The 27,139-nt window shown below is 50.5% G+C and overlaps 2 protein-coding genes and 1 pseudogene across 3 annotated transcripts in view; 1 reads left to right on the top strand and 2 right to left on the bottom strand.

Moving 5' to 3' along the window:
• Positions 1-256, bottom strand: part of KCNJ9 (potassium inwardly rectifying channel subfamily J member 9) — a 33,093-nt gene extending 32,837 nt beyond the window's left edge. The window contains exon 1 of the mRNA XM_085022601.1: positions 156-256. The gene's annotated coding sequence lies outside the window, so the exon portion shown is untranslated. The remainder of the gene's footprint in view (positions 1-155) is intronic.
• The window catches only part of KCNJ10 (potassium inwardly rectifying channel subfamily J member 10), a 35,858-nt gene extending 8,735 nt beyond the window's left edge, over positions 1-27,123 (top strand). The window contains exons 2-3 of one of the 2 annotated variants that reach the window (XM_085022605.1): positions 20,941-21,048; positions 22,020-27,123. In XM_085022605.1, the coding sequence (XP_084878731.1) occupies positions 22,020-23,159 (1,140 nt within the window). In that variant the 5' untranslated portion in view covers positions 20,941-21,048 and the 3' untranslated portion in view covers positions 23,160-27,123. The remainder of the gene's footprint in view (positions 1-20,940; positions 21,049-22,019) is intronic. The other variant, XM_005663208.4, reaches the window with a different exon arrangement.
• LOC146404034 (mth938 domain-containing protein pseudogene) lies at positions 5,917-9,275 on the bottom strand (annotated as a pseudogene).
• Positions 27,124-27,139: the final 16 nt, after the last annotated feature.

Consider the following 27,139-nt stretch of genomic DNA (forward strand, 5'->3'; position numbering starts at 1 on the left):
GGGGCTGATGGGCCCCTTCACAGATGGGACGGAGGGACACACACACTGGGGAGGAGCTGGTCCCGGCTCTTTGGTCTGTCGGTCAAATCTCCTTGGGCTAGGCTGCAGGCACCACACTGTCAGAAGCCCAAATACCCCAAACCCAAAGCACACACCCTGAGCAGAAGCGTTCTGGAGGGTCGGACCTCAAGCCTGACCTCTCTGAGACAAGCCGGGCTTAGTTTTGAGACCTTGTTCTCTATTGCTCCGTTTTTTCCTCTCCTGCCCACATAGTTCTTTGAGTAGATGGGAAAACTGAGGCCCAAAGTGGGTGGGGCTCAGGCTGCCCACGTGCTTCTTTCCAGAGTCCAGCCTGGGACGGAGGAGCCTGGCCTCCCCCAGCCCCTCCCCCAGCCCTCCCGGTGCCCCGGTGGCTTTTTCCACTTGGAAAGTCCTTTCTGGCGAGTGGCAGGTTTGGGGGCCTTGGTCTAGTCTCCCTCCCCTGTTTCCTGGGCAGTGCCCCCAGGGGAGCCCCTGTGGGCTAAGATCTCTTCAGCCTCAGCCCTGCCCCACCCCCTACCTCCACCCGGCGCGCGAGGCCAGCATCCCCCCACCCTCCGCCCCTGGGCTGTAGGACAGGGAGAGGGCCGAGGGGCTGGCTCTGCATACTAATGTCCTGCCCATTGTCAAAGCCCCTTTGTGCCCGAGAGCTCCATTGAGGCGGCTCCGGGGCGGGCACAATGGGGGCTCTGTCCCTGAGTTCCCCCAAACAGTCACCTGCTTTCAGAGCCTCCCCCCACCCGCCGCAGTGTCCAGAGGGCCGGGCGAGCGCGGGGGAGTGGGCCCAGGGCCAGGGGGGAATGGGGGGAGGCGACCTCCTCTCCCTGGGTAGACCGGGGAGGTGGGCACGGGCGGGGACAGGCCCTGGCTCACAGGGGGAGGGGGCAGCCTGTGGATGGCCTTGGAATGCAGGTTTCGTGAGGCCTGCGAAGGGGAAGGGGCACTCGCAGCCTGCCCACTCCTCCGCTCCACATGCCCGGCCGCCGCGGCTCAGGGCTGCCCGCCTCCTCCTCCTCCCACCACGCAGCTCATATATGCAGAGACACACAGGCACACGCTCACTATGCGGCCCCACACACGGCTCCCATACGCGCAACGGAGCGGATGTGCCCAGACCCAGCAGGCCCGCTCAGGCGCGCAGATCACAGACCCGCACCCACCACTTGCATATGCACCTGCACACCCGCCCTCCACCCCCTTCCCTTTGCACCGCTGCTGCCAGCCTCGCCAGCCAGCCTCCCGGGGCTCAGCACCATCCCCCCATCATGCCCTCCTGCCCCCTGCTGCTCCAACACAGGTTATAACAAGTTTGCACTTGTCGTGACCTCAAGAATGTGGCCCTGGGGCGGGGAATGTCCCACTGCCCCAGACTGCACCTGCTTATATGTTAACCATGGACACAGCCTCCGCCGAACTCTCAGCATGCCCCTCACCCACTCCACGGACTTCAGAGAGGTTTGGTGGGCCACGATCCCGCGCTAGAGCTGAGTTAAACACACTGGGTGGGGTGTGGTGTAGATGCCCCCCACCCCTGCCCCAACACAGGCCCAGGGCGACTATCCCTTGCCTCTGACCAGTGCACTCGGGGGTCGCAGGCTTTCACAGCTCATGCGAGGTAGATGGCGCCAATATCATCTCCCCCATTTTATAGTAAGGCTCTTAACAGGTGACATCATGTGTCCAGGTGTCAAGCCTGGGACTCTGTTCTGGAATGGAGGTCTCCTGCTGCTAGGTGATTTATTTCTAGGGGGGTCAGTATCTTCCTCTTGGCCTCTTTCAGATGGCCTCTTCCCCATATGGAATTTTAACAGAGCTATCTCTTGCCCACCTTCCTTAGGGAGAGCAGGAGCGTGTACGGGTTTGGGTGGGAAAACAACACATACAGGGATCTTAAGTGGGATTCTGGGTCTAGAAAGAACGTCAAAAGTCACCTTGACCCTTGACTGCCTGGAGGCAGGGTGAGCTTACCTCCTTTTATTTCCTGCCTTCCCATGGGCCCCACCCCCGCTGGTGATCCAATCGCTGGAGAGGGAAACCCAATGGCCTTCTTACAATTTGAGATCTCTATTGACCTGGCTCTGACCTTCCCTGGTAAAATCCTTTTTCTGTATAAGGATCTAAAGGGCATATCTATGCCTCTCCTACAATTCTGATCTGGGGCATCTTCTGAAAGCCTAGAGCAGGTACCCTAAAAAGGGAAGAGATGGAGGGCCCACCAGGACCCCAAGGATTTGAGGGCTGCCTGCATGATGGTACTGGGACCTGGGGTGGTAGAGGGGGTCACGGTTGCCAAAATTCCATTAGCTGGAGAACCCAGCTGATATTTGTTAGCTTCTCTGCAAATATTACTGAATGCCGATCTCCACGATGTTTCCCTGACATCAGAATTGCAAAGATACGGAATTCCCTTGTGGTGCAGGGGGTTAAGGATCCGGCATTGTCACTGCAGGGGCTTGGGTCTCTGCTGTGGTTGTGGGTTCGATCCCTGACCCCAGGAATTCCACGTGCTACAGGTGTGACCAAAAAAAAAAAAAAAAAAAAAAAAAAGAATTGCAAAGATGCTTGCAGGACCTTTCTGTTCCTTAACCCCACTGCTCACCTGGAATGCTCTCTGGCTGGTGCCAGATTCAGCTCCAGCTGCCTCATCCATGTGTTTGCCTCCATGGAGGAACAGACCTCCCCCAGCCCTTATTCTCTGGTGTGCTTCTTCTGTCTCCAAGTCCCCTTCAAAAGTCCCCTTTTGGAGAAAGAGGCCTGCCCCAAGTACAACTTCAGCCCCTCCAACTGCACTCAGACTCAGATGGGGGACAGTGAGAGAGCCACCTCTGAATCTAGTCTTGCATCTAATCAGTGTCTTTATGCCCTTCCTTCTCCTCAAATGAGGAATATGGATGAGTAATAAATGGGAAGATGGGGAAGATGGGGAGGGGGTAAGAGATTCCCTCCTGCTGGAGCCCCTTAGGCTTCTTTGTGTGAGGGTCAGAGGTTTCTCTTCATACCTGGAAACTGAGAGGGAACGGGAGTGGCAAGGACACCTGACAAGGCTGGTGGCTTAGTTCCCTGAATATGTATCAGAAGCACAGGAGGGCCTGTGGGTCTCCATCGCCACTAAGGGTAAAAATAAATAAATTGCGGCGTTCCCGTTGTGGCTCAGTGGTAATGAACCCTACTAGTATCCATGAAGATGTGGGTTCGATCCCTGGCCTCTCTCAGTGGGTTAAGGATCTGGTGTTGCTGTGAGCTGTGGTGTAGGTCACAGATGTGGCTCGGATCTGGTGTTGCTGTGGCTGTGGTGTAGGCAGAGAGCATTACTGAATCTGTCCCCTACCAAGGGGCTGTTCCTTTCCAGCTGTTCTTGTTGGCGTATTTCTGGGGCAGCCACTGTGGAGGGTTAGGGAGATTCCTATGGCCTGTGGATGGGAGGGCCACACTGGACCCTTCTGGGCTGTGGCTGTGGTTGGATGGGGAAGAGCTCAGTAGATAATGCTCCTGGGGTCAAAAAAGGCTCTTGTAGGAAGACAGACACTGGGATGAAGAATCCAAAGTTATTGCTCTGATTCTGAGATAAGATCACACAACCTACGAGCCAGCTGTGTGTTTGTAGGAAAGTCACTCAACTTTCCTAGGCCTTGGCTCCCTCTTCAGCGAAATAAGGGGATTGAACAGAATGACCATGGGGGCCGCCCAGTGCTGACATGCCATGATGGTTCAGTGGCCAGATGAAAAGCACAGACCTTGGTTTCAGCAGGCCTGGGTTTGATTTGTGGTCACCCCTTCCTTCCTAGCACTCCTCCAGGGCAAGTCAGCCTTTTTTTTTTTTTTTTTTGTGGCCAGCGATTGATCCAAACCACAGCCTCGACCTATGCCCAGCTGTGGCAATGCCAGATCCTTTAACCCACTGCACTGGGCTGGGGATCAAACCCTCACCTCCACAGTGACCCAAGCCATGGCAATCGGATTCTTAACCCACTGCACCACAGTGGGAACTCCTCAGCTAACCTTTCCGGGTCTGGCTTCCACACCATTAATATGAGGAGAGTGGCGCTGTCCAGCTCCCAGGGAGGGTAGGATGAGGTGGGGTGCGAACACCCTGCACAGGGCCTGGGTCATTGGAAGGGCCAGTCACGTGGGCACACAGAGGAGGGGCAGCAACTCACACTGGGGATTTGGGTGTCTGGAGGGCTTCCTGGAGACAGTGATGTCTAAGCCAAGGTGAGGGAGGAATAGAGGGGGACCGAGTGGAATGGGGAGGGGAATAGTGCTTCATGGAAGAGGCCCTGTTGTTTGCAGAGACTGCGGGTAAGAGAAAGCCTGGCCCTTTCGAGTGCCGAGGAAAGCTGAGTGTGGCTGGAGGACTGAGGCCATGCGTGAGGTGGGGCAGGAGGATGGAGAAGGCTGATGCTGGAGTGGGCAGCGGGGGCCAGCTTTTTACGTACTTTGTCCCACCTGTCATTCCAGGGGCTTGTGCATCGGAGTCCCTCCACTGCTCCTCCATCTTCCTTTTCCTATTTTTCTTTCTCCCTTTCTCCTAAGCTCAGTCTTCTCGTCTTTGGTCACGTGGGCACAAGGATGCACCGCGCTCCCCAGGAGGACCTGGTTGGTCTGGGGAGAAATTCTTGTCCCCAGTTGTCCTATCCTGGACTGGTGTGGAGTCCAGGTGTGTCTGGAATTTTCTGCCTCTCTCCTTTCCCAGAAAAGAGAGCACTGCCTCCCGCAGAAGACTCTGGATTTCTGGCACGGAGGCTCCCTACTAAGCACTGTGCACCCACGGTGAACCTCGGCTTCCCCTTACTGTAGAGAGACAGGCGAGTGTTGATGGAGGTGGGGGGTGAGGACATCGTGGCATGAGCATTGAGGAAACTAGACAGAAGACCGCTCTTCAACCTGGAGGAAAGGCGGGTGGGGAGACTGAGTCCGTGTCCCCAGCTGTTTGAAGGGTGACATTTTAATGGGAAGCTCCGAGGAAGGACTTCCCAAGGATCAAGCATATCACACACCAAACATGAAGCCCAAGAAAGGGAAAAGAAATGAATAATATCAATCCTACAGGCTCTTTTTTTTTTTTTTTTTTTTTTTTTTTCTTTTTAGGGATGCGCCTGCAGCATATGGAAGTTCCCAGGCTAGAAGTCTAATCGGAGCTACAGCTGCCGGCCTACATCACAGCACAGCAACGTGCGATCTGAGCTGTGTCTGCGAGATCTGAGCCACATATCCTCAACCCACTGAGTGGGGCCAGGGATTCGACCCTAATCCTCATGGTTACTTGTTGGGTTCGTTACTGCTGAGCCACAGTGGGAACTCCCGGGCTCTTTTAGGCCAGGAAATACTTAGCCAAAGCTCTGTACCAGGCACCGAGGAGATCCCAAAGATGAACAAAACACAGGTTAGGAATCAGTTAAGACATGATTCTCCTGATTGGGAAGGTGGGCATGGTCCTTCCTGGAAGGAGTGGGGCAGATAAGATGCCCCCTCTGGCGGCTGCCCCTGAGGGTGCTTCCACAGTGGGGTGTCTCCTGCCTCCCCGCCGCCTACGTTGCCTCTCAGACCCTCCACCAACTGGGTCCAGGGCCTCCCTCATCACCAGTCACACAACTTCTAAGATCACAGACAGGAATGGGTTTAGAGAAGGGAGTTTCAGCTGGGAGATAGTCCTTCTCTCAGGCAGGGAGCCCCACCAGTCCCAGGCCCTAAGGAGCTGGTCCCATTAGCTTGGCCCCTGTCTGGTTTCTCAGATTTTGGTGGCAGATCTGATGACAGCTCGGTAGCTCACTGGCCTCTACCCCCAAAGCCTTATCTCTTGGCCCCGGCCATCCTGGACCTTTAAACATTAAAAAAAATTTTTATCTTTGCTTAGGGATTTATTCTCTTAAGCCTCTATCAGTAGGTGGAATGAACAACCCCTTTCACCTTGACACCTTGGGTAACCAAGCCATTATCATCCTTCTATGCCTGCTCAGCCTGGAGGACCCAAACATCCATGCCTTATTTCCAGAGGCACTCCACACTTGATGGGGGTAGCTTTGAGGCCTCACTCATCCCCTGGCCAATAGCAAGGGGTCTCCATACCCTTCTTAGCAACTTCCTGCGGGATGCACACTAGGAAGGTGCCCAGTTCCCGTTTCTCTCCAATCCGAAGCACACCCCTGGCCGGCCATAGGTTGCAGTCCCTATAGATTTTTTTTTTTTTTTTTTTTTTTTAGGGCTGCATCTGCAGCATATGGAGGTTCCCAGGCTAGGGGTAGAATCAGAGCTGCAGCTGCCCACCTAAGCCACAGCCACAGCAACACGGCGTCTGAGCCGAGTCTGCAATCTACACCACAGCTCATGGCAACACTGGATCCTTAACCCACTGAGAGAGGTAAGGGATTGAACCCGCAACCTCATGGTTCCTAGTTGGGTTCATTGACTGCTGAGCCACAACGAGACCTCTGATTTTATAGATTTTATATAGAGCCTTGTACTTTCTCTTGCCCCCATGAGAGGGAAGCAATTTCGGGGAAGACCTAAGGAGTTAACTGAACTCCAGTGCCCTCTCTCCCCAGAGCGGCGGTCCCAAATGGCTCCATGCTTTCTCTCTTATCCTGGGCTTTAAGTGGGTGCCTGGAGCCCCCGAGACTGGGGGAAACAGAAGGGCTGGGGGCCAAAGGGCATGCTGGAGGAACTGGGTCCTGTGTGGCATCCCTCATTGAACATCTTTTCTACCTCTTGGCAGGTTGAACAGGTTTTGGAGGGAGACTTATCTTGGGAATTGCAGGGAAGTAGGATGAAGGAGGTGGGTTGGAAGCCTCTTCCAATACCAGGACTGTAGTTAAGTCCTACCCCGTGCATCACTATCACCCTAGACGAAGGAGGAATAAGGCTTGAGCATCGTCAAGCCACTGGAGTGGGCTGAGTAAAGGTCCTCGAGACTTGGAAACACCAAGCAAGTTATTTTACCTCTCCGAGAGCCTTCGTTTCCCTAATTCTGTAGACGTTTTTCTTTCACCTGCAAAGTAGGCTAATAATAGTCTTACATGGGCATAAGGGCCCTGCGGATCTCACGTACTATATGTCACATAATCCCAACCACACAATGGAAGGTGTTATTGCCTCCTTAGGTGAGGAAATGGAGCCCTAGAGAGATGAAGAGACTGACTGAAGTTCCCAGAGTGGGTACGTGGCGCAGACCAGGATGGCAAATAGTGGGAAAGAAGAATAGATGGGGACCTGTTGCTGTGACCCAGTCCTGTCTGGGTAACAAATAGGTTTCATTTGTAAGGCTAACCACATTGGGTTGGAAATGGCTCTCCATAAAACCATGTTGAGAAAGCTTCTGAGGCTCAGTGAGAAAAAAAGTACTGTGATGAATTAGTGATATCTGTTCTGGGTGGGGGGCGGGGTAAGTGACGGCCCGAGTATAGTATGGTTGGTGACTCTAGCCCAGGATCAGACCAGGGATTTCACATCTAAGTTGTTCCTCTATACTAAACAGTTGGTTAATTTCAATGGCCACCAGCTTAAAAAGGTAACTAAGATATAGTCTCTGCCTTCCAAGAGCTCACAATCTCTTGAGGACAGAGGAGTGCTCTATGGATGATGCGGCAAAATGTCCCAGGAACGCAGAGGGAGAGCAAATATCCCAGAGGGCATTCCAGGCAGAGGGACCTGCTTGGGCAAAAGCATGGGGACATATGCAAGTGGAGTGCAGGGCACATCTGAAGAGCCAACGGCAGTTCTATATGGCTGGAAGCTAGGGTACCTGGGGAAAAGTACCAAAAGGAGAGGCTATGAAAATCAGCATGCATCAGATGGTGAAGAGTTCTGAATGCTAGGCCTGGAAGTTTGGGTTTTATTACAGAAGCTGTGGTACCCACTGAAGGATTGAAAGGCAGAGTGATGAGATATAATTGTGTCGTTGAAAGGCACTGTGGCAGCTGAGGGGTTGGAGGGGGGGAACCGGGAGATCATTGCAGCATTTCAGGTGGAAGAGAACTAGGGCAGCCTCAAAGGAGATGGAGAGAAGCTCACAGAAGTAGAATTGATAAGACCCCAGTGACCTGCTGGATGAGGGGCAGGAAAGAAACCCAGGGCAATGTTAAGGTTTCCAGTTTGGGTGCTGAATGGATGGTGATTTTGTGAACAGGCAGGGAAGCACAGAAGAGACACCCTTTTGAGGAGAGAGAAGGGGTCTTTTTTTAGGGCCTCACCAATGGCATATGGAGGTTTCCAGGCTAAGGGTCTAATCGGAGCTATATCCTCCAGCCTATGTCACAGCCACAGCAACGCCAAATTCAAGCCACATCTGCAACCTACACCACAGCTCACAGCAACGCCAGATCCTTAACCCACTGAGCGAGGCCAGGGATTGAACCTACAACCTCATGGTGCCTAGTTGGATTCGTTTCTGCTTCACCACGACGGGAACTCCAGAACGGGGTCTTAACGTGTTAAAACTGGAACCTCCAGTTAGAGGGAGCCTGTCAGCGTTGGACACACAGGGCAGAGGTGAGGGGGGCTCATGGGAGTGGCTGAGACAGCCGAGGAAGGGAGAGTGGAATGGTTAGAGATGAAGGCCAAGGCGGGACCCCTAAGAAACAGCAATAATTCAGGCCCGGTGAGAGACCACAGCAAGAGAGATGGACCCAAAGTAAAGGGGCAGGAGGAGAGAGCCTGGGGGACCCAGTCAGAAAGTGACCGGGAGAGTCCACAGTGCTGACCCAGAAGTGCTCTTAAGTGTGTGTGGTCATCTAATTCTCCCCACGCTCTGGTGTGGTAGGTAGTAGGATGAGGTTTTTTTGTTGTTGTTTTTTTTTGTTTTGTTTGTTTTTAAGGGCTGCACCTGCGGCATATGGAAGCTCCCAGGATAGGGGTTGAATTGGAGCTACAGCTACCAGCCTACACCACAGCCACAGCAACACCAGTTTCGAGCCATGACAGATCTACACTGCAGCTCAGAGCAACCCTGGATTCTTCACCCATGGAGCGAGGCCAGGGATTGAACCCACATCCTCATGGATAATAGTTGGATTCATTTCTGCTGAGCCACTATGGGAACTCCCAGGATTAGGCTCCCCCGCCCCCCCCACCAAATACAGGGAAAGGAAACTCAAAGAGTTTAAGTGATTTGCCCCAAATCCCAAAGCCTAGAAGAGGCAGGGCCACTGAAGAGCTGATCAAGGTCTCCAAAATCAGCTGGTCCTCACCATGCGGCAATAAGAGCCAAAGGAGAGTGTGTCCAGAATGGCCAGGCTGGTCATCAGCCTCACATGATGCAAAGAGCCTGCTGGGGTCAAGGACTGAGAAAACACCCTTGGATGTGATGACTGGGAGGTCAGCTGTGACCTTGGAGAGAGCTTCTCGCAGCTCTAACTGCTGCCCGGCATAGCTGTGCAGGTCAAGCAGAATTGCTTCTAATGAGCTTTGTAGAATGCAGAGCTTCACAGTCCGAGGGGGGCTTTTGCTCTTTTTATTGTTAAATATTAGTAGATAGAACCACTTGATATTACTGACAGCCCCCCCCCCTTTTTTTATTGGTAATTTCACACAGTTCAACCATACAGTAAAAGAAGTGGGCTGGGGTGGGGGTAGGGCCTGGGAGGGTGGGAAAAAGCAAGCTGTGGGAGCAAGGGCAGTCCCATGGGGCTGGGGAGCCCTGCCCCCTGGTGGTGGGGAGGTCCTCTTCACCTGGGGAAGCTTGAAGTTGCAGGGGTTCCCTTATCTCCTCCACTTCCCTCCAGCCTTGTAGTCTAGCCAGCACCCTCTCCTGTAAGTGCAGCTGGGCTTGGGGGTGAATGCCCCCGAGGGGGATCTGTCTGGAAGAATATCTCTAATCTCTAAACTAGGGCCATGCCCTCAACCAACATCTTTGGGGATCTGTTGGGGTCTCCCCCTGGGGAGCATTTTAGGAGCCCAGGCCACATGGAACTGATTAGTCAGGACGGGCTGACACATGAGGACCAGGTCTTGAACAGACCCCTTGGTCATCACCAGCCCAGCCCCTCTGAAATCTCTCCCAGTGTCCTTGGGAACCTACTTGATATCTCAGGTCTTACGGATAACAATAGAATAACAATGACAACAGAAGTTATTTGTATGAATGCCATTGCTTCCAGCTATAGCTTAGTACCTGGACTGATTTTTTCTGGCTCTTCGGCTGAGGCGAGGAGGGATGGGTTAACATCTCCAAGGAGATGTTCTTCTGAGATGAGGACCCAGAAGGGGCCAGGCCACGAGGCTCTGGGGATTGCTGGAGCTGGGACTGAGGAGGCAGTGGTGCATCATTTGTCCTCAGCTGAACTCTGCACAGTGCCAAGCTCCTCACACAGGACCAGGATGTGCAGCCTTGCGGCCCCACACAATGGGTAGACCCAGACACTGTGGCCTGGTGGTGACTCAGAGAGGGAGTGTGCGGGGGGTGCGGTGGAGGGTGGGGAGGCAGGTGCATCAAAGAGGTGGTCCCCCATATGCTGTGTGTGCCAGGAAGTCATCCTCCCTCTCCACCCTGGGGTGGGGGGTGGTCCCCGAGGTACCTTGCTCTGGGCACTTCTCTGCAGGAACACTGTTGCCTTATGCAGGGGACAGCAGGTGCTGCCTGGGGATTGGGGTGGAGGAAGGGGCAGTGGTTCTGATCGGCCCACACTGACAGGCAGGGGTGGTGTCTGGACAGAGGAGAACATCTGACCTGGCCCCATCTTTATATTCCTCCCTCTCTTGACCGGAAAACACACATGGGGTCAGAAGGGCCAGACGGAGGCCACAGGCTCCCAGGAAATGCTTTGAAGGCTTTTATCCTTTCTTTTGATCAGACGATGAGAACTTTCCAAACGTTGACACAAGGGAAGAAAAGCCTATTCTTCCTTGGGCCAGGGCCATGTGTCGGGCTGAGGCTAGAGGATGGGAGGGAAAGGGAAGGAGGCTGGAGGGTGGGGGACCGAGGCAACAGTGACTCAGCTGGCAAGGCCGGCCGTGGATACACACACGGCTCTTTTTTTCCCCCACCTCAAGATTTGTGTGCATCTGGCTCCATTTCTATTTATTTTCTTTGGGGCAGGACAGGAGGGAGATTAATGAACAAAGACATGAAGTTTAAAAAGAACCCCAAACCCAACTCCATTCTTCTCCCAACCTTGGCGTTACATAATCCCGCAGTGCTTTTCTTCCAGGCCTTCCTTGACGCCCGTCTCCCCCCACCCTCTCATTAAGAACACTTGGAAGCCCAGAAATGCTTCTTTTCAGGCCCCAGTGCAGCTGATCTTTTAGAGGCCTCCAAGGTCGCTATTCAAGTTGGAGTTGGTATCCAAAACAGAGATAATATGCTGGTGAGAGGAGGCTGAGGAGCTGCTTTTGCTCTCCATCGAGGCCAGTGGGAGGGATGGGACCCATCTGAATTGGGAGGGACTCAGGCTGGATGTTGAGTTTTATTTTTATTTTTTGCCTTTTTAGGGCCACACCTGTAGCATATGGAGGTTCCCAGGTGAGGGGTAGAATTGGAGCTCCAGCTGCCAGCCTGCACCACAGCCACAGCAATGCAGGATCCGAGCTGTGTCTGTGACCTACACCACAGCTCACAGCAACACGGGATTCTTAACCCACTGAGCAAGGCCAGGGATGGAACCCGCAGTCCTCATGGATACTAGTTGGGTTCATTAGCCACTGAGCCACGATGGGAACTCCTGGACGTGCAGTTTTAAAGTAGGACATGACCTTGATACTCCTTGAACTCAGTGCGTCCCAAACTGGCACAGCAACACATCCTGAAAAGCAGAGGGAATTTTACTGCAGGGGATACAGGGATGAGCCATAAGCTCCTGCACACTGGGTATCCCTGAAATCTGTTTTGTCTTTTAACGTAAGTAACTTTTTCATTCTACTCCATCACACATCATTTGCTTAATATTAAAATAAATTTTTTACCTCAGAGTCTTTGAGTAAAATTGCTATCTCAAGAAAATACATCGAAAAAAAAAAAGAAAGAAAATACATCGAATTTGATCTTAAGGCTTTGAGAGCCTCCCGGCACACTAGCTTGAGAAAGGTGGAGCTGATGGGACACCCTTTCCCCACCATTAAGGAAATAATGGCTGAAGAGGTTTAGACAATTCCTCAAGGTCGCTGTTAATCAGAGGCAGAGTTGAGGCTGATACCTGTCTCTTGCTTCCCAGTCCAGCCTGCTTTCCACCAGGTGATGCTGCCTCTGGTTCCCATAGCGTCTTAAAACATCCTCACGTCTGATACCCTCACTCCATCTCCAGGACACTAGGCTCAGACATATATCTAGCTCAGCTGCCTAACATGAGGGTGGGCTGAGAAACCAGCCTGGCCTCAGGCTCTGAGGCTGATCATGCTCACAACCGCTCTGTTTGTGCACAGGGTTCTCCCAGCATGTGGTACCTAAACATGGCCAGCAGTTCCTGGGACAGAGTTTGAGCTGGTACTAGACTTCCTATTTCTATCCGCCCATTCTTTTATCTCTACCCTGAAGGGATTGCTTCAGGTATGCTGGTGCCTTCCAGCCTAAAATAATTGGATTTGTTCACAGCTATCATGAGAACATCTCTGATCCTCCTAGGAACGGCCTCCCTTTCTGATCTCATTTCCAAACCCCTAAATCAAGAAGCCCTTTCCTGGAGGAAGAAGCAGGGAGAGTAGGAGGTTGTAGGGCTTAGAATGCCCCTTCTAATGTGGGCACCTGGGCCTTGGGGGTATGATGGGGATACAGTGTGATACAGGATTTAAAAGTTGAAGCTGTGATTTGATGGATAATTCTTCTCCATTCCACCATCTTCCAAAGTCAGATCTCTGGGATGTGATACCGGAGGCTGAAGAAACCCTGAGGAGAAGCAGGGATGAATCAGACAGAAGTGGAGGGAGAGAAAAGACAAATAGGAAGATGAAAAGGAGGACAGAATCAGGGAGATGCTTTCAGTAACAGCCAGCATGAAATACGAGAGGGCCAAGCAGGGCAGCGCTGCCAATGATAGAGGAGATGAGAAGAGAGTTGGAGCAGGGCCCTAGGGAAGGAAGCGGAGAGGATAGAGACCTGCCCTGCAAACCTAGGAGAAGGAGCCCTGGAGTGGAGCAATCACACACACACACAAAAAACACCATCATGGACCCGTCAGAGGCACCCTGGGCGTCCCTGCTGGTGAATGCTTCACCCATCTCCTACTAGCCCCATCATATGCTCTGAGTGTCATCTCTGCTTGTTGAGTGTTGAATCTGCTCCACGAAAGCAAATTCATAAGCGTATTAACCCGCAGCTCTTGGTGGAAAGGACTTTGTAGTGCAGCCAGAACAAGGTACTAATCTCAGCTCTGCTACTTATCCGCCTGAGCTCTCTGAACCTGTTTCATAGGTAACTGTGAAGATAAATACTCTCTTCCCAGATTTGTTGCCAAGAGGACATGTGAAGTGCTGGTCTAAAGGAGGCATTCAGTAAAGGATAGTTCCTCTCCCTCTCCTTCCATTTCCCTGAACCCAGCGTCAGGAAGAGGAAGTCCTCCGTGGCCAAGAGAGCAAACTCCCCAGTGGCCCTTGTCAAAGGATGGGGATGTAGCGCGCCACGGGGAGGAGGCCCAGCCCCTGCATCTGCTCCACACCCACGCTGCGTGGCCGCTGCCCCTCCTTCCAGCCGCCCAACCTTTAAACCCAGGAAGCTGGCTGCGAAGCAGGAAGGTTTTGTGCGATCAGAGCACATTGCTGTTTTCCCAGTTCTCCCATCAAGTCTTTCATGTGCTTCCAACACTCCAACCAAAATGACTGGCTCGATTCCCCCATTGGCCCTGGATCTCCTCAATGCTGTACCTTCTGCCTGTACTGCTCCCTTCCCTGGAGATGCCTTCTCTTTGACCTCCCCTAAACCCAAGTCTCCAAAGGTCCAAATCTTGCCTATCCTTCAGGCTCGGTCCCAAAGCCACTTTTTCTCTCTATAAAGTCTCCCATGAGTGAGACAGTCAGGTATGGAGGGAAAAAACTCAACTCTTGGTTGTTACTTACTGGTTACATTTCCTGGTAACAAATGGGGATAATATCATCCCTACAGGGTTATTTGGGGGAATTATATGAGCTACCATTAAAAAAATCCCCAACAACCGAGGCCAGTGTCTAGCAGTAGGTGTTCAGTCAGTGCATGAGAGTTACCTTCCCAGCTCTGCCTCCTGAGCTAGATGTCACCTTTCCCTCTGCACATTCTCCCAGCACCTCATGGGCCCCTCCCCCAGGGCACTTATCACTTCTTCTCTGTTTTGTGGTTCCCTCCCTTATTAGAGTATAAGGTCCTCTAGCCAGAATCTACACCTAATTCACCCCCATAGTTCTAGGGCTTTGCTTAGAATCTGGCAACATGCTTATTGTATAAATGCATGAAGACACAACTGAGACCCTGCAGATCTTCCTCTGTGGTGGGCAGCATGATTACAGAGGAGGACTTTGGTTTGTTTGCGTATCTATTAGTGTTCATATGTATTTCGGTGCCATGGATACAAGGAAAAAGAGAAACATAATAAGACAAATCAAGAAAAGACATAAGCAAGAAAGAGGAATGAGAAGACCCCAGAGCGAGCAAGGCCCTGGACCAAAATTTGAAGTTCCATCTCTGGTACCCGGGCCAAGGGCTTCCACACCTTCTTAGTCCTCCTGGAGGATGGAGTCCGCTCCCAGTTCTCTTAGATTGGCCCCTATGGCTGGAGTGATTTGGGAGCCCCCTCCTGCTTGTTTATGCACTCACAGACTGTTTCTTAAGCATCTGCTATGTGACATACCTTGTGCTAGTCACACACCAGGCTAATCAAAACATGTTATGTCTGAATCCCTATTTCAATGAGCTTCTTTGTAGTAGAGAACACATGCTATACCAAGTAGATGGGCCATAAAAGATATAGATGGATCTTGCTTAAGGCTGTGAAGAATCAGAGAAGGCTTCATGGAAGAGGAATCATTTGACCTGGGCTCTGACAGGTACCTTGGCTATGTAGAGACGGGGAGAAAGGGGGAGGCCAGGAAGGGGGAAGAGCATGAACAGTCAAGTAGAGGCAGGGAAAGGGCATGGTACAGCAGGAAGCAGGGAAGAGTTGGTTTGCCTGAAGTTTGCCATGGGAGAGAAAAGGCAGGAACTAAGACCGAAAGGCCAGAAAAGAGGTATAGAAGCCGACCATGCACTGTATGTGCCAGACGGAGTTTGGCCTCTCTTTGTAGTTAGTGGACACATTATTTGTCAAACCTAAACCCAAAGGTAGAAGGGATTGAGCTGAGAAAGGATTTGAAAGTTACAGGATAATGACATGTAGAGTTTTGAGGCAGAGAGGTTTGGGAAGCTGAAGACCTCAATGCACTGAGTCACATCATCTCTGTGAGCTTGTTTTCTCATTCAAAAAATAAGGATTATGACCTGAATACCTCATAGGAATGCGCCACGAGAATAAATTGTGACTGTGCTCTGTGAAGTCATGGATACATGTGCACTGATGCGAGATCAGAGGTGTAACCAAGGACCAGTGATCCAGTAGCAGTGTGGGAAGGATTTGAGCAGAGACAGAATGGAGATGGGAGTTGAGTAGGAGGCTGATGAGTCAGCCCAGAGATATCAAGGACCTGAAGGAGACAATGAAATGAAGGGGAAGAGACACAAGTAACAAATCCAAGGCCCACGGCATCTGATGAATATTGACATGAGGGAGGAGGGGAGTTTGAGATGATCCCAAGATTTTCAACGCGGTACCTCAGAGGATGAGGGCAGTGTTGACTATTTAGGAAAAGAAAGCGGGGCAGAGGCAGGAGAAGAAAGAGGACTCACTCACATGTGGAAAAGAATGCATTTAGGATTCGTAACCCAGAGCTCCTTGCTGCTCTTGCCACAGAGAGAACAGATAAAGCTCTTCACTCAGGGCTGCTTCCCTGACACCCCCCCCCCACCTCCCCACCCGCCCCGCAACCTGATGGGTTTTCAGCGAAGCCACATAGCTTGAACCCTGGGAGGGAGCTGAAGCATCCCTCCCATCCTTTCTGGTCGCGCAATTTGGCAGAGTCTGCTCCAGTGCCCACAGCTATTTACAAGGCATGTTCTCTCCCTCCCTCCTCCTGCAAAAGGAACAACGGATCCAGAAGGGAGCTGGGAAGGGCGCCTCGGGGGCTTGCCCTCTCCCCACTTCTGAAAGAAAGAATTTGTAAACATCTGCAGCATGCGCAGAGCCTGTGTAAACCCAGTCTCTGTGAGGCAGACCAAGGCTGCAGCCCTCACTCAGGCCTCTGTCTGTCCAAGTCGGGCTTTCAGTAGTCGTCCCTTTACTCGGTCTTTCATAGCAAATTGCACTCGGTACTGGGGAAACAGGTGACATTCGCAGTCTGTGGCCTTCAATTGAGAACTCACAGATGGCAAACAATGGTAAACAAACCATTGCAAAGCACTATGATGTTTGAAAATAGAAATGTGTACAAACCAGGCTTGGTAAACCCATGCTGGGGGCAGGGAGGGAGAGAAGCTATTTCTTTGAGGGTCAGGGAGGCTTCAAAGAGAGTAAGTAACACTTGAATGAGTTTTGAAAGATAAGCTGGAGGTGGACACGGAGTGGGACAGTGCAAAAGCAGGCCCAGAGGTGGAAGGGATGGGACAGTGAGGCATCTTATGGAGCTGGAGTCTAGGCTACATGCAGAGGAGTGGCAACACCAAAGCCAAGGGGGCAGAGACCAAATCATGAAGGGCTTTGAAGGCCGTGCTCAGAGCCAAGGAGAGCCAGGGATCAGCTTCAGTCACAAGAGTGGTGTCCTTACTGCAGAGCAGTCTTATACTCAAAAAAGGTTCCAACAAATCCATGCATTCCGGAGAACCAAAGACTGATGAACTCTCAGGTAAAGACAGCAAGCTCTCAGCAATCTGCAGGCATGAAGCAATAGGGGGAGAGATGTTTACTGAGGGAACATGCTGGACATCACTGTAGGTATGACTGGCCTTTGTTTTAGGAAAAAACTCTTTAGTTTAATTTTTAGATGAGCCAGAAGGCAATTGTCTCTGTTTCTGTCTCTTTTGACCACTCCGAGGCTGGTTTTGTTTTTAGAATTCTTCAGCTACTGTCCTGGTATCTAGCTGGGACTGTTTTGGGGGAAACAGCGCCCTCTAGAGGAAAGAGATGTATGCTTCAGGTAGGGACACAAACCATTCCAAGAACTTGGGCCTGCTGCCTTCCCAGGGGTCCCACCAGCTATGGGTGTGGAGTGCAGCCGATTGCTTATAGGCTTCTGACTCTCACTACCATGGAGAACAAAGCTGCCTGGCTGTGGGAGGTAGCACAACAGCTGGGAGCAGCAGATAACAGCTGGAGGAGGCAGATACAAAGGCTGGCAACGGCAGGCATACAGCTGGAGGCGGCAATCACAACAAAGAGGTCCAGCAAGCAGCCAAAAATCGCCAGTTCCCCGTGAATCAGCAGCCTTAACACTGTGCTCTAGAAGCTCCAGGCTCTGTCTTCTCTGTCTCAGCTGTGATCCTCTATACAGGGGACCACTGAGGTGCCTCCTGAGGGCTTGAGACCATAACAATGAACCTGGGATACATAGAAGCAGTTGCTACAATTTAAAAGATCTGGGAGTTCCCTGGTGGCTCAGTGGGTTAAAGCTTCAGCATCGTCACTGCTGTGGTTCAGGTCACTGCTGTGGTGTGGGTTCAATCCCTGGCCCAGGAACTTCTACATGCCATGGGTGAGGACAAAAAAACATTTTTTTAAAAAACAGAAAATAGGAATTCCCGTCACGGCTCGGTGGTTAACGAATCCGACTGGGAACCATGAGGTTGCAGGTTTGATCCCTGGCCTCGCTCAGTGAGTTAAGGATCCAGCGTTGCCATGAGCTGTGGTGTAGGTCATAGACTCGGCTCAGATCTGGCATTGCTGTGGCTCTGGCGTATGCTGGTGGCTACAGCTCCAATTAGACTTCTAGCCTGGGAACCTCCATATGCCGTAGGAACGGCTCTAGAAAATGTAAAAAGACAAACAAATAAAAAAATAGAAAATAAAAGGTCTGGACCAGAAGCCAGAAGAGCTGGGTTCTGGTTCCAAATCTACTTGGAGCAAATCTCTCTGAACCTTAAGTTCCTAATGATGCCTTTCCTACTTACCTCATTGTGTGGGGGTCAAATTACATGTTTTATAAACTGTAAAATGATATATAATCATAGACAATTATCTTGGGAATGATAAGCAAGGCTTTCCTTGGGCCCCAAGAGTATCCAATCCCCTAGATATGCAAAGTCTCTCCCCAGAACAAACAAAGCTAGGACTATGATGCAGGGTCCCTGGCTGTCATCACAGAAAGTGAGGACGTATAGATGGGGAAGAAGGAGGCATCTTGTTCCCCCAAGAATGTGGTTGGAAACTTGAAGGCAATTTTTCAACCTCCCATCCAAAGCTTTAATCTTCTCTATAGAATCTCTGTAAAGTGTTTGTCCAACCTTCCTTGAATACATCCGGGGACAGGGCACCCTCTACCTTTTTATTTTTATTTTTTAATGGCCACACCCACAGCATACGGAAGTTCCCAGGCCAGAGATTGAATCGGACCTGCAGCTGTGACTTATGCCACAGCTGTGCCAGGTCCTTAACCCACTGTTCAGGGATCGAACCTGCACCCCTGCAGTTGGATTCCTAACCCACTGTGCCACATCTGGTATTCCCTGCTCTCTGTCTTTTAAGAAGGTCTTTTGACATTTGTTCTTCCTTCAATGTAGATTCTCTTTCTCCGTGGTTTGAACTCACTGGTCCTGGTTGTTCCTGTTGGAGCTCAAAGAACAAGTCCAAACCCTTGTTCACAGGGCAGCACAGCCCTTCACACCAAATATTCTCCCATAGCCATGATATCCCTCCGACGGTCTCTTCTCCTAAGGATACTTCCCATTTTCTTCAACCACTTCTCATGATTTGGTTCTGAATCCTCTCATGTCCTGATTTTTCCTTGAGACGCAAGATTGAAGGTGTGAGATGAACTGGGCAGAATTAACTGAGTCCTTATTCTGGATACTTTAATTCAACAGAAGCAGCTGAAGACTGCATTGCTTTTTTGGCAACCAAAACACAGAGATAACTCACACTGGATTGCTTTCTGCTGAAATGCTTAAATTTATTTTCAGGGTTCTGCTTACTGCATTACATCTTTCCAATGCAGAATCTGCTCAGGTAATTTTTGGAACCAAATACGTAACCCAACATTTATCCTTTTTGTTAGATTTGGCCCACTCATCTGGCTCCTTCTGGATCCTAATTCTGTCCCAGACCTTGCATTTGCAATCCGTCCCAGCTCTGTGTCATCTGCATAATTGATGGCCATGTGTTCTATATTTTTGAATAAAATTAGCGTTAAGAGCATCGACTAGGGCAAGGCCAAAGAGAAAGCTCTCTGGTACATCATTAGAAAACTGATTCCAGGCTATCGTGATCCACTCACCACTAACACTGATTTTTTTTTTTAAGCCATCTAATTAGAGAAGCATTCTGTTCATTTTTCTCCATCCTATTCCCAAGGGCATAATGAGAGATCTTGTCAAAAATCTTGCTTAGATGCACTTTCTCTATTGCATTTCTCTGATTTGTCAATTTAGTAACCTTGTTATAGAAGGAAGTTATGTTGGCTTTATGTGACCTGTTCTTAGTAACCCTATGCTGGGTCTACTGGTAACTGCCTTTCCTGAACCCTGCCCAAGTTCCATTCTAGAAGCTTACCTATGGTTTTTTTGTGTTTGTTTGTTTTTTGTCTTTTGTCTATTTGGGGCTGTACCTGCGGCATATGGAGGTTCCCAGGCAAGGGGTCAAATTGGAGCTACAGCTGCCAACCTATGCCAGAGCCACAGCAAGGCAGGATCTGAGCCGCATCTGCAACCTATACCACAGCTCACGACAATGCCATGATCCTTAACCCACTGAGCAAGGCCAGGGATCGAACCCACGTTCTCATGGATACTAGTCAGGTTTTTTAAACACTGAGCCACGATGGGAACTCCAAGAAGCTTACCTATGGTTGATATCTTACTTGTTTGTCTGTAGTTTGTGAAATGTATTTCCCTTTTATTTTTGATAATTAAAGCCATTCTCACTTATCCACAAATTTCTAGCACTTCCTCTGTTCTCTAGAATCTACTTTAGGATTCCTTGTTCCTCAAAATCTCCTATAGGTTTCATTTCTTTTCAAGAGTATGAGGGTTAAACGAGAAGGTATGCTAACATGTAAACTTTAAATGGTATACAGTGCAAACTTTGTAGTGGCCATTTCATTTTTTTAATTATTTTTTTATTCTATTTATGTTTTCTGGCCCCACTCATGGCGTGTGGAAATTCCCAGGCCAGGGACTGGATCTGAGCTGCAGCTACAACCTTATGATAGATCCTTTAACCCACTGTGCCGGCCTAGGGATCAAACCCACGCCTCCATAGCAACCCAAACTATTGCAGTCAGACTCTTAACCCACTGTGCCACAGTGGGAACTCCTGTTTCTTTTACTAATATTAATCCTACTAAGTACTGGTTGGGGCTTTACTTGGGCTCTAAATAAGGAATTTTCCAACTTCAGAATTACAGAGCTTCCCACCTGCTCCAAAGTAGCCAAGGATATTGGGATGCAGGTGGCATCCAGGTCTGGCTGAGGAGTCTCATGTGGATGGAAGTTCTAAGTGGGTGGTTAAAATGGGCTCCTGGTAGCCTCTGAATATTCTGGGATTCTCGTCTGTTGGTGCTTTCCAATTTAATGTCTACTTTGGTGGATATATGAATGAACCCAAACAATTTAGTTTCCCAGGGATAAGGCCATGGGGAATACAGGATTGGAAACAGCGTGAGGAGGGTAACAAATTGCCACGGTACAGACTTCTTGGGATGGAGAATGTGATAAGCTTCTCTGTGGTCTCCAAGAAGATCCCAACTCCCCAGGGATTACCTGCTCCTTCCCAGGTCTGGCCATCAGGTCCGAAGTCCAAGGGCTCAAGTGATTACGATTCTTTCTCTGCTGGAAAAGTACAAGTTGCTCCTTGGGCAGGAGTGCCAGGCACTTTGTACTAGGTGAGTTGTCTCCTATTTCAGAGCTTTGTCCCACTTTCTACTATCAAGACAAATAGCAATCCTGAACTTGAACTTTAGCAGCCATAGCCACAAACTAATATACACGCCTACCTCTCCTGCTTCACTCAGTCAAGACAGTTTTGCCACCTGCAACCTGGCATTTCTCCCAGCCCTTGGGAACATGGTCCAGGGCTGCCAGGAAGCTTCAGTATGACGTTTTCCCACCATCATTGCTTGTCTATTTTTGCTTGGTTCTGTCTCTGCACTTTCAAGCCCCCCAGACCCTAATCAGACTGAATTTCCCCAGATAAGTGATATGATGATGATGATGATAAAAGCTGTGAAATGGGCTGGGTGCTTAGAGAATATCTAGAGGGGCAGAAGAACGGGGAGTTTCTGCTATCTTCTGAGTCAAGTATCTTAGGATCACCAGTCAGAACTGACGTGGAGGCAGGGGAGAGAACAGAGAAATTAAGGGCATGTGTGTGTTAAGGGGGACTGGCCTGGAAGGATCTCAAAAGGATAGTTTTTCTTGCTGATGCCATTCATGGGTGGGAGTGGGGGTGGGAGGAGGGATCCTGTTTCAGAATTGGAGATCTTCACAGAACTGGTTTTTGTGGTGAATGGAGTCCTGCAGAGCCCTCTTTCGTTTCACGCCCACCCTCAACTTCTCTGCCTCTTCTAAGAATTACAAATATCAGCCTGTATAGCAATTGTTTGTTTACTGAACATGTGTCTTTCTCACTAGGCTGTGAGTTCCTGGGAGAGCAAGGATGATGTCAGATTCATTTCTGACTTACCAGCATCTTGCTCTACAGTGCCTGGCATATAGCAAGGGCTCAGTAAATATTTGCTACTAAGAGAACAAACCAGTGGCACAGAAATAAATGTTTCATTCTCCTTCCCACTGGGTGGTGGCTAGGGGCTGGATTTCTGCACTAACGCTTACTCTGCTGTCTTGCTCTCTCCAGATGACATCGGTTGCCAAGGTGTATTACAGCCAGACCACTCAGACAGAAAGCCGGCCCCTAATGGGCCCAGGGATACGACGGAGGAGGGTCCTGACAAAAGATGGTCGCAGCAACGTGAGAATGGAGCACATTGCTGACAAGCGCTTCCTCTACCTCAAGGACCTGTGGACAACCTTCATTGACATGCAGTGGCGGTACAAGCTTCTGCTCTTCTCTGCAACCTTTGCAGGCACCTGGTTCCTCTTCGGCGTCGTGTGGTATCTGGTAGCTGTGGCCCATGGGGACCTGCTGGAGCTGGACCCCCCGGCCAACCATACGCCCTGTGTGGTACAGGTGCACACGCTCACGGGGGCCTTCCTCTTCTCCCTTGAATCCCAGACCACCATTGGCTACGGCTTCCGCTACATCAGCGAGGAGTGCCCCTTGGCCATCGTGCTTCTTATTGCCCAGCTGGTGCTCACCACCATCCTGGAAATCTTCATCACGGGTACCTTCCTGGCAAAGATTGCCCGGCCCAAGAAGAGAGCGGAGACCATCCGTTTCAGCCAGCATGCGGTCGTGGCTGCCCACAATGGGAAGCCCTGCCTTATGATCCGGGTTGCCAACATGCGTAAGAGCCTCCTCATTGGCTGCCAGGTGACAGGCAAATTGCTTCAGACCCACCAGACCAAGGAGGGTGAGAACATCCGGCTCAACCAGGTCAATGTGACCTTCCAAGTGGACACAGCCTCTGACAGCCCCTTCCTCATTCTGCCCCTTACCTTCTACCACGTGGTAGATGAGACCAGTCCCTTGAAAGACCTCCCCCTGCGCAGTGGTGAAGGTGACTTTGAGCTGGTGCTGATCCTCAGTGGGACAGTGGAATCCACCAGCGCCACCTGCCAGGTGCGCACTTCCTACCTGCCGGAGGAGATCCTTTGGGGCTACGAGTTCACACCTGCCATCTCTTTGTCAGCCAGTGGCAAGTACATAGCAGACTTCAGCCTTTTTGACCAGGTGGTGAAAGTGGCTTCTCCTAGTGGCCTCCGTGACAGCACTGTCCGCTACGGAGACCCCGAAAAGCTCAAGTTGGAGGAGTCGTTAAGGGAGCAAGCTGAGAAGGAGGGCGGCGCCCTCAGTGTGCGCATCAGCAACGTCTGATGGCTTGGTTTCCCGCCTCCCCATCCCGCCAGTCTCTCTTCCTCCCTGGGCACCCTGGGTGCGAGGTATTACCCAGGCTTACTGGAAAGCCCCAGAAGCACCCATTCTCCACTCCCTCTTCTTTAACCCATGGCCTGTGGGTAGTGGAGGCCAACTGGAGTCTCAATTTTCCTCCCATGGTTCCCTTCACCTCACCCCAAGTCCACCCCAAAGAACACACCCCCCTTAAGCCAGGATGGGGGAAGGAGAGGGAAGATTAGGCTGAAGTGGCTTAGAAGGCCTCAGCCATGCTTGGAGACTCACATTAGGAGGACCACGCAGCTGGAAGGACAGACTCCCCCCTACCTCCCACCACCACCAGAAAGTTCAGTGCCTTGAGGCTGGAGCCCCTCCCTCTCTATCTTTCCACTTAGCAAGGGCCCTGAGGCAAGACTCTCTCTCTGATGGCCCCTTTGGGGTCTGTGCCCTCAGAAATACAGGAATCTGGAATCAATTTATCCCGGAGTCTCTACCAAGCCCTGTTGAAAGAAGCCAGGGTTTTTCATGGTGGCCTTAATTTCTGTTGTTAACGCCTATAACCTAGGACCTCGGTCACCACTGTTCTCCTCTTTCCGGGTTTTCAAGTGGACCCTCTCTTAGGATACCCAGTACTCACACAGGTGCTTCTGCTCCCAGAGAATTGGGGTTGACCCCGGGAAATATGAAGCATACAGGCACAGCCACCACACCTCTACCCAACCTGGATACTGAACTCTCCATATGAGGAGTGACTAATGCAGAGCTATCATCTAAAACCTTGAACCTGTTCACCAGGCATCCCTGGGAGGTTGTTTCTCTGTATCCTCTGAATGGGATGATCCACACCCATATGTTCCCCTGAAAAAAGTCCAGCGCCTGGGCCCCATAGAAAAGTCTGGAAGTAGATTTCCAGACTACACGGTTCTTGGCTTGTCTGTTTCTTTCCTGCCCATCCCACTCTCCCCTTAACCCCCACTTTGGAGGAAGGGAGGGAAAATGCAAGGGCCTTCCTCTCTTAACACTGATGTTTGACTAAAACTAGACTCACAGGGCACAGAGTCCCCGGGGAAGTTAAACCAATGCACCAAATGAGATGAGTACATTCTCAGATTTCCGGACTGCCTATTGAGCCTCTGGGAATTGGTGATGCTTTGTTAAGGTTTGGGCAGAGGCAGAACTCTGTGGCTGGCAGACACTACTTGCCCTGTTACCCACCCCCCTCCAGTGCCCTTCTGAAAAGTGCCAGCTATTTTGTCAGGCAGTACTGGGAGGGAAGGAAATTATACCTCCTGATCAGATATCCATGGTCTCCTTCAGCCATTCCTGAGACTTCGTATAAAATGAAAATGAGTCTTATCTCTCCTCTGCCAGGAAGCCAGTTTCCAGCAAGTTAAAAGGAATACTTTAAGAGATCAGACTCAGGCTATTCCTTGTTCCCTGAAGGGGACTGTGGTAGGGTTGGTCAGGAAGGCTGTATGGGCACCAGAAATTTCTCCAAAGCCCCACATCCCAAGAGTGCTTCCTGGTCTCATTTAGGTACCAAGGAACACTTTCCCTCATCCCAAATGGTTTGGCATGGAATCCCTGTATGAATCAAGTGGCAGTTTATTCCATGTGGACCAGCCAGTTGTCAAAAGCCACACACTTACACAGAATGTGTACATGCATCTGTGTGCAGAGCCTTTCAGAGAAACCCAGCAACTCCGGAGGCTGGACCCAGGGTCACCATTTACTACAGCTGCACAAGATCCTCTTACATTGATCTCTCCTTGACCTCAACTAATTAACTATATCTTGAAAATGAAGATCCTTCATTCTTCACTTAATGTAACCCCCACCATTACTCCTTAGCTCTCAAGAAAACAAGAACCAGAACAACTTGAAAATCTGAGGCAGAGAACAGAAGGCAAAGAGCCAGCTTCTGGGCTCTCGACTTTCAGTGTTATAGTCAACTGATTTCTTTCAACATGTAAGGGCAAAAAGCACTGCAGTGTGTGTGTGTGTGTGTGTGTGTGTGTGTGTGTGTGTGTGTGTGTTCTTATCTATTAGCAAGTTATCCTCCATCTAGTTTCTTCTGCACGGAGCTGCTTCCCTCCTGAGGGAAATGAACTCTTCCTACTCCCCTGCTGTCTATTCTAAGCCTCCAGACTACTCAGATTCTTGGATAACAAAATGAGAAGAGAATGCTTTTTGACTTACCCTTTTTGATTCTCTTCCATGATCCCAGACATAGCTCTAAATTGCACTTTAAATCAGTCTCCTTTTAATACAACCTGGCTTATTCTCCCCTAAGCCCTGTTCAGAGAACAGTGTCCCCACCCGCCAATGGTTCTTTGGACTATAGCTCCATCTCCTGAGTTGAAATCATCTTTCAGGCTATCAGGCAAGCTTTAGAAGCAGCCAGGTCTGGTGAGAAACAGATCCCTAACTGCACCAACCATGGACTTGGGAAGTTGGGAGAGCACTGGGCACAGATCTTAAGTGGGGGGGATTTCAGAGGATGGGCAGAACAACCAATGGGGGAGGAGACTCAGGTGTGAGTATGAGAAAGGGCAGTGCTGGGGGACCTAGTGAAATCAACAACCCTTGAGTCTTCTTGGGCCAGCAGACAAGATGAAGGTGGAGGTTTGGGGCATTAAGCTATGATATATATATATATATATATATATATATATATATATGAAAGGTTTATCTAAGAAGGAGAAACAGAGATAATATATATATGTAGAGAGATGTAAATAGATGTACATAGGACCAAATATACTGAATGTACAGAGAGAAAGTACTTAGAGAGGTTAGCATGGGGGCAGACATCTTACTCTGGTTTGAGGGGAGTACTCCCCAGATTCCCAGACTTACAACCAGCGATCCTGGTTTCAACATGGACGTGAGAGATGTGATGAAGGCTTTTGGGTTTGATGACGGGAGAGGGAGGGGTGTAAGCTGCTCTTTAGAAGCATCCACTGAGGCTTCTGATAAACTCTTGTGCTGCTGATTGGACCAGGAAGAAGGGAGTTAAGAGCAACATAAGGAGGGAGACGCTCATCCATGGAAATCTTGGAGCGTCTACTATTTAGGCTAGGTGCTCCCATTCCCAGCACGGTCCTGTCACTGTAGCACTTAAAAAAAAACCAACAACCCTGTGTCCTCTCTTAAAGTACACTGGAATTCCCCTTCCTCCGCAGGGGTGGACCAACTGCAGCTCCAGCCCTTGGCGGTGATGGCTATTAAATGAGAGGCTAAACACTTGGGTGTGTGGGAGGCACTCAAGGAAAGCCTCAACCCTAGAATCTAAATGCCAAGACTAAAGAGCTGTTGGGCCCAAGACAGTTCCAAGGGAGAGGCCCAGCTTTCTATATGGTTGCAAGCAGCCCAAAGAGAATGCCCTCTATGCTAGAGAAGTCCCAATCCTAGCATTTGGGTATGGGGGAGGGCGTGGTGCTTTAGCTTTGATACTGCTGTATGAAAATGAGGAGCGGGGGTACCAGCTGCCCTAGGGGATGGGGAGAGGCTACCAAAATCCCTACTTTGTGCTTCACTTCGTTTCCTGCCAACACCCCCAGCCCAACCTCTGTCAGCTAGGAAGACATTCAGGGATTGCTCTCTGAGGCCTGCACAGAGAACAGAAGAGTTATACTACTGCTGCAAGCCAGGGACACTGCCCCTCCCAAGGCTGCTACCCTGGCCCTTTACTCTTGCTAGTTAACCTAGTTCATTTGTAAAATAACACATCACCTTTGCTGTAAAGTTAGCCTGGGCTCCAGGCTTGGTCATGGCCAATTCTACTGCAGCACAAGTTTCTAGAGATGGTTTTCTCATTCACTGCATTTAAGACTAATGTACCTAGGAGGAAAGACCTAGGAGAAAAGACATGTGAGATTTGGGGCGGGGGGGGGGTATTTTTGTCTGTTCAGAACAAGTTACTAAATAAAATGGCTAAACCTCTGCTCTGCACTCTAGCT

This window comes from Sus scrofa, chromosome 4 (assembly GCF_054392235.1).
Source record: "Sus scrofa isolate SSC_HxYL_T2T_F1_AM1 chromosome 4, Sscrofa_HxYL_maternal_Yorkshire_Landrace_v2.0, whole genome shotgun sequence".
Classification (NCBI taxonomy): domain Eukaryota; kingdom Metazoa; phylum Chordata; class Mammalia; order Artiodactyla; family Suidae; genus Sus; species Sus scrofa.